Source organism: Camelus ferus, chromosome 5 (assembly GCF_009834535.1).
Source record: "Camelus ferus isolate YT-003-E chromosome 5, BCGSAC_Cfer_1.0, whole genome shotgun sequence".
Taxonomy (NCBI): Eukaryota; Metazoa; Chordata; class Mammalia; order Artiodactyla; family Camelidae; genus Camelus; species Camelus ferus.
The window spans coordinates 90,909,185-90,916,529 of NC_045700.1; the positions used below are offsets into that span (position 1 = coordinate 90,909,185).

Consider the following 7,345-nt stretch of genomic DNA (forward strand, 5'->3'; position numbering starts at 1 on the left):
GTCTCTGCCTGGGGTTCTGGCATCAGCCCCACCCTCCCCGTCCCTCCCCTTGGCTTCTCCTCCTTACTCAAGATCATGAGAGGTGAGGCTTGGGAGCCCCTGCAGGAAGTAAGAGCAGGAGCAGGGCTCTGTCTGGGGAGATTCCCCAGGCATTCAGTTCCTTTGACCTGAGGGGTGGGGGTGAGTTTAGAGGGGGTGGGGGCACAGCAGGGCTCAGTCAGGGAAGGTGTGGTGGACCTTGTGGGCCTGTGTCTGTAACTGGGCAACAGCTGGCAGCCTGGGAGGTAGCCCCAAGTTTACAGATGTTCCCTAGTCACCCAAGCCTGCAACCCAAGCCTTGAACTGGAGACTGTGGGGCTCCAATGGACAGCTTTTTTTGTCCCCCACCCACAGTGATACTCAGACTGCATGAGGAGACCAGCTAGAACTGCCTGGCACACAGTCCTGTTTGCTGACTGAGCAACAGATAAATGAGTGAACGTGTGCATCTGATGAATTCAGATGATGATGATCTGCAGTGTCTGACCAACAACAGAAAATAAGTAAATCAGACATTTATTGAACAGGAACTGAGTGTCCTCATGGGCCGACAAGGTCTAAATATAAAGTTAAATCTTAAGTCAAATGGCGCTCGACTGTGACACAGGTGACCCTAGAACAGCCTGGCCCTTGTTGCCAAGTGGCTGGGTGGGCAGTTAGTGCCCAGGAGGGATGGAGGTGGTCTCTAGGGGAGGCATGGGAAGGTCAAGGGCGGGGACACAAATGGCAGGTAGGACAGTCACAGGGCACCACGGGGAGATTCCAGGGTGGCCATTTAGCATGAAAGGTAGAGAGGAAAGCAGCTCCTGGGTCTTGGGGCCAATGACACACCAGGCACAGGGTCTGCCTTTGAAGCACGTTTGACTCCTATGGTTCTTAAAATCACCCTATGAAGATGCTCAGGCCCTGCAGGGGTGGAAGCTCAGCCTCAAGGGCTGAGCCCTGCCGCCAGAAGCAAGGCCATCGTCTACCTCCCAGGCTGCCAGCTGTCGCCCAGTTACAGACACAGGCCCACAAGGTCCACCACACCTTCCCTGACTGAGCCCTGCTGTGCTGGCACCCCCCACCCCACCCCAGACAAAGATGCTCAATGACCTGGTAGAATTCTGCAACCAGCAGGGGCTGCCCATGGACTTCAGCTCAGCCGGGGCCCTCCACGTGAGTGCGGGGAGCGCAGAGGTCAGCGAGGCCCTGCCTGGGGAAGGAGGAGGAAGGCCTGTAAATGAGGGTTCGGCAGCCTCCGCCTCCCACCACAGTTTGTTTCCCTTCAGTCAGGTCTTCCCCTCAGGGGGCCATGGAAGGTCCTGGGGACAAGGGCCTGGCAAGGAGCACGCCTACAGCCAGGACCAGACACCGGGGGCCCCTTGGGTCTGGCTGCCCCTACTCTACCCCAGTCATGAATGTTGGCCCCACACCATACAGTACAGAGCCCCCCAACATGGAGAGGGGGATGTGCCTCTCTGGCCACTGGGATTTACACCACATACAGGGCCAGTGGGGCCCCGTTCCCTGCCCCCAGCCTCTGCAAGCCATCCACCTCCAAGGCCAAACCTGCCCTGGAGCTCCAAGGAGAGGGGTCCTCTCCTCTGTCACCTGGACTGTACTTATCCTAGCCTTGCCTGCCAGTGACCTCAGAGGCCAGCCTTTGCCTGGGGATCTGATGTCAGCCAGTGACCTGCTTCCCTGTCTCTGCCCCAGTTCTGGGTCCCCACCCATTCCACCCTGCACAGGCACTTTTGCCAACCAGGAAGGGAGCCGCGGCCCTCTGTCCTCCTCACCCCAGCTTATCTGGAGAAGTGGGCCACCACTGAGAACAAAGGCCAAACGCGGCTGGGAGTGCAGGCTGCTCCCGCCTCCCCCAGTGACTTACCCCAGACATAACCCAGGGCCCAGCAGGAGCTGGAAGGGAAGAGGAGTTGGGCAGCCGAGCAGGTCACCACCAGCTGTGTCCTGGATTCGAGGGCCGACGTACACAGAGTAACCGGAGCTGGCTGTCCACTGGCCGAGCACGGGGGAGGGTGAGCAGGCAGCCAGGGAGCGAGCAAGTGAACACATGAGGTGTGACATTGGCCATGGCTGGGGAACCTGTTCGCATGCTCCCAGGCAGCAGTGGCAGCTTTGGGGACTGTGGCCAAGGCTCTCAGGACAGCAGCATCTGGGGCCCTGGAGAAACTCAGCGTGTCTCCCTGGGCCACAGTCCTAACTCCTGCCTGACAGGAGGGCCTTTTGAACTCAGACCTGTGGGCCTGGGTCTCAGGACAGGTTGTCAGGGACAAGAAGGGCTGAGGCTGGGAGGCTGGCCGAGCACTGCCTCCCTTGGCTGACGAGAGGCGGAGTAGTAGGGGCACAGAGGTGCCGGGTGCAGGCGTGGCCTTCAGCAGGGCAGGGTTCAGGCTAGAGGGCAGGGGGTCATCCACCACCAAAGGCCAGGGCCGAGTGGAAGAGCTCTGGGTGGTGGAGGTCCTGGGCCTCCTCTCCTACCTCCTGTTCTGGCCACATGGCGCTGTTGGGCTTGGTGTTCTGGCAAAGTCCTACAGCTCGTGGTCTAGCATGGCCACGGGCTTCCCCTCCGCTTCCCCTCCGCTTCCCCGTTCCAGAGTAACGGCCCGAGCCCGTCCAGAGGACGAGGCCAACCAGAAACTATTCCTGCCTCCTGGTTCCTGGCAGTAACAGCCCCTGAAACTCAGCAGTGACCGCCTGTAGGAGAAGATGAGGAGCTCCCCAGCTGCCCTCAACTTCAGCACATGGTCTCCCCTCCCCGAGAGCTTGGGTGGCTGGTCCCACAGGCCTCTGAGGGGGAGGCCATCCAGCATCTTGGGGGCTCCCAACAACAGCCCCATTCCCCCATCCCCAGCAGAGGCAGGTGGGCCCCTGAGGGCTGTCTGGCCTGTTCTCAGTGGTGCTGCTGCCATGGGGTCTGGGCAGCCCTGGGCAAGGCCTGCACTTGCCTTCAGCAGGAGAGGGTGTGAGACTCATGGCTCTGCCCCACCTCATGGCAGCCCATGGGTCCCCTCAGACGGAACAGCCCCAGCCTCCTTGGGGCTGCCTGACTTTGCTCAGCCACCTGCAGATCTGGCAGGTTGGTCCCCACCCCCAGACTGCCCATCGTGAGGCTCTGAGTCTCCCAGCCTGGCAGAGCGCACCCAGCTGGCCCCAGCCTGGCCAGGCTCTGAGACCCGCCCCCCTCCCCAGATGGCCGTGTACTTCTGCTCGGGGATGCTGCAGGACCAGGCGCAGTTCCGGCACTACGCCCTCAACGTGCCGCTCTACACACACTTCACCTCTCCCATCCGCCGCTTCGCTGACGTCCTGGTGCACCGCCTCCTGGCCGCTGCACTCGGTAAGGGGGGTGGCAGAGGGGGCAGTGCCTGCCTGTGCCCAGCTAAGGGCTGCTGCTCCCAGAGTGGGTGCCTGGTGGCCAGAGACCACCCTGCCATGACTGTGGAGGCTTCAAGGGGTGGGCAGCCTGAGCAGCGGGGGAGCCTCTGCCCAGAAACTCTTCTTGTGTGAGTAGGCCCTAGGGGAAGCCACCCTAGGCCTCCTTAAACCTTACACCCTTACCGTGGCCAGTCCACCTTTCTCAGCCCTCCAGAGCTGGGTGGCAGGGAGTCCTCAGCTATGCCTGGGCCCCCCAGGCCCTACCTTGCCTGGGCCAGGGGCACCATGCTGCCCACAACCCAGCCCTGGCCAGATGGAGCACACAGCGCACCTGCCTGTGGACCCCCAACCACCCTTTGCTCAGGCTACAGGGAGCCGCCAGATGTGGAGCCCGATGCCCTGCAAAAGCAGGCAGACCACTGCAATGACCGCCGCATGGCGTCCAACCGCGTGCAGGAGCTCAGCACCAGCCTCTTCTTTGCCATCCTGGTCAAGGTGAGGCCACCAGCTCAGTGCCCTTCCGCCTCCTCTACCTCTCCCCACCCCTGACCTGGGCACCTGCTCACAAGGAATCCTGGAGGAGCCCAGGGCCCCTCAGCAGTTGGGGTGGGCCCTAGGGGAACGCCACATCCCGTGGCCGAGCCTTGGCTGAAGCCCTACCCTGCAGGAGAGTGGCCCCCTAGAGTCGGAAGCCATGGTGCTGGGCGTCCTGAACCAAGCCTTTGACGTGCTGGTGCTGCGCTATGGGGTGCAGAAGCGCATCTACTGTAATGTAAGTACCGGGGGCTGCCCTGGCCGTCGTAGTTAGGGATTTTCTCAGCAGGCAGAGTCAGCTACATGGTGCAGATGCGTGTCTATGTGAGTGCCCAGGGCCACACAGCCACTGTGCTCCCCATCTTCCGCACAGACACACCAAGCTACGTCCACTTAGCACGCTCCACTCCCACCTGGGTGTCCCTGTTCCTGCTACTGGGTCTCCACCGCGTCTCCCTAGTTCCTGGTAAGGTCTTGGACATACTAGCATGGAGGATGGGGCCACAGGCCGAGGGCCCTGCTGTCCCTGTTTGCACTGGGGCAGTGACACTGTGCCCTTCGCTCAGCTGTGGCCTGTGCTAGAGCCAAGTCTACCCGATGGGCCCTGCCAAGACACCCAGCTGCTCCTGCCTGGGATGGGGGATCCAGGCCAAGGATCAGGCTTGGGCCTCTTTCCCAAGAACTCAAGAGACCCGAGGACAGATCCCTCCATAACCAGAATAGAAAATCAGGGTCTGCAGGCTTCAGGATACTTTTTATAAGAACATGAGGAAGGGAAAGACCAGAGAAAATGTCCTGTGGCCACTCTGGAAGCTGTGTCCCCTGAAAAGAAGGAAGAGACGAGCTCTTGCCTTGGTCCCGCCTTGAGGGGGTCTCTTTATTCGAGGTTCTTTCCAAGGGTACCTGGTGCCTGACTGATGCCACCTGAGGGACCTGTTCCAGCTGAGCTTGTGGTTAGTGAGTCACTACCTGGCCCCTGACCTTGGCTTTGCACTTCCCAACACCCAAAGCACTTTGGGGACTGCAGAGCCCAGCACGTAGTATGGAATAAACATGGTATTTGTAAAATGGAGCAAAGCAGAAGAGACACAGTGGAGTTCAGCTAGAATCAAAGAGGGCTCTTGACCTGAAGTTCATTGAGCAGAATGGAAGTTCAGGTCTAGGTCATCTCTGCAAACAACCCAGCCCTCAGTCTGTGCTGATGGCCCCCGCGCCCATAGTGGGTGACAGCCCTTTAGCCATGGATGTCCAGTCTGCCTCAGCCCTGTGAGGACAGACCCTGATGAGCCAGGACAGACCTGCCAATGCCACCACCCCCTACCCCAAAAAACACACAGAACCACCGGCCCCTCCCAGCCCCCACCCCTCAGCAAAGATGTCCTATCCTGGCCTTCCTGAAGCTGGCCAAAGGCAAGAGGCAAGGGTGGGGATCGACCCCACCCATCAGAAGTCAAGCAGACAATTGCCCTACAGCAGGGCAGGGAGCCCCCTCAAGGCCTGAGATGGACCAAGGGGAGCAGGGCTGCTTCCAAGCATCTGGGGCCCTGCAGGATCAGAGGTTAGGAGGCAGCACCTAGAGCCTGGGGCCTGAGGCACAGGCATGTACACCCCCAGGCACTGCCCCTGCGGTCACACCACTTCCAGAAGATGGGCAAGAAGCCGGAACTCACGCTTGTCTGGGAACCTGAGGACGTGGAGCAGGAGCCAGTGCAGCAGGTCAGAACCGGGGCAGGGCTGCTTTTCCAGAACACCGCTGTGTTCCGTCCACCCCCAATGTTTGGTGGGCCCTCCTCCTGTCTCCTGGGACATGCTCCCCAGGCATCCCCATGCTCTCCTCCTGGTCTCCCTCAGCACCCTGGCCCCTGGGTGGAATTTCAGGTTCTACCATCCATGGCCAGCAGCAGCTTCCCCATAACCTCTTTGGGTTTAGCTTTCTGGGACCACCTTCCTTCCCTTGAAGACATGCATCCTGGGGAGAGGAAGGGGCCTCTGCTTACCCCTCTAAAGCCGGGTTCTTAACATTTGGGGTCTTTTGAGAATCTGATGTGAGCTGGGACCTGCTACCCAAGAAAACAGTTTTTACCTCCAGTGTGCTTCAAAGACCAGCCCAGACCCAGCTGTTCCTCCCTGACCCGAGGCCCCCTTCCCCCAGGCAGTGCTCACAGCAGCGTCTGGCTCCTTTTCTTCTCACCACACACCATGGTCTCAGTCCTTGAACAAGCTCACCTTACAGATGGGCAGGAGAGGATGGAGAGACAGAGCAGGAGTCCCGGGGGCCCCTGGGTGGACAGTGGCACAGCTGGGCTTTGCCTGCAGGTCCCTGCCCCTCCTGTCCCCTTGGCCGGCCCCTCACATCCCACCCCTGTCACCATGCCCGGGCTCTGCTGTGTCTCAGGTCATCACCATCTTCAGCCTGGTGGAGGTGGTGCTGCAGGCAGAGGCCCCGGCTCTCAAGTACGGCGCCATCCTGAAGCGACCAGGCACCGAGGGCCTCCTGGACCCGCAGGTGCAGGGCGGTGTGAGGAGCAGGCTGAGCAGCAGGAGGACTGAAGCCGCCAGCCTGGCCCAACCCTCCAGCCCAACTGCCCCACCCACTGGCTTTTAGGAATTGGACCTTTTGACACCAAAGGGGAGTTTTAATTTGATTTTTAATAACTCAGGGGTTTGTTTTTATTTTTTCATTCTATTTTCTTTTTGCAGCTCAGTTTTCAAACTGGAGGGTGGAGGGTGGAGCTGGATGGAAACCTGAGGGCTGGTCATTACTTACCAGAGCAGAGCTAGTCCCGGTCCTCCCGGGAGGGCAGCCCCACTTCTGCCACATTTCTCACTGCCTTGCCTGCCCAGGAAACAAGTGGTTTTCAGCAAATCAGTGTCATGGAATAAAATCAAGTGTGAAGTGCTGTCTGCTGTGTGGGGCACCCCTGGGAGGCCAGGGTGGCAGGGTGCCCCATGGACCCAGGACGTGGGACCTGGCCCAGGATCCACCCCTCACAGCTGAGCTGGGGTTGCCACCCTCCACAACCTCTGTCAGTTCCAGGATGATTCACAGCTGGGCACACAGCAGATTGATGCCAGGGCCTCATTCTGGCTGATGAGAAACCTAATTAGTATGCAAGACGGCAGGCTCACCCATCCCCCTGCCGCTCTTGGCTGTGTCCATCCCCACCCCCCCACCTCCTCTCTGACTACTGGCCCCCGTGGCCTCAAGAGGGGGCGTGGCTCCTGTGACACATACCCCTAGTTCCAAGGCCAGAGCTCTGGGTGGCCCTGACCACATCCCTTAGTGCCAGCTGGTGCCTCGGCACCTCCACTCCCAACCCTTCAGCCCGGCGGCTGCAAGGGAACATGGGGACGGGGTGAGGCCTGGGTCTGCTGGAGGGATGAAGGCCCCCAG

At 60.3% G+C, this 7,345-nt stretch overlaps 1 protein-coding gene across 1 annotated transcript; it reads left to right on the forward strand.

Moving 5' to 3' along the window:
* The first annotated feature begins 934 nt into the window (after positions 1–934).
* On the forward strand, positions 935–6,851 carry LOC116663532 (DIS3-like exonuclease 2). Its single transcript, XM_032479180.1, is given in 8 exon segments — positions 935–1,102; positions 1,105–1,218; positions 1,939–1,986; positions 3,214–3,379; positions 3,782–3,912; positions 4,085–4,189; positions 5,566–5,667; positions 6,347–6,851. Coding segments are annotated over 8 exon segments (1,044 nt in total). The 3' UTR covers positions 6,557–6,851.
* The last annotated feature ends 494 nt before the right edge of the window (positions 6,852–7,345 follow it).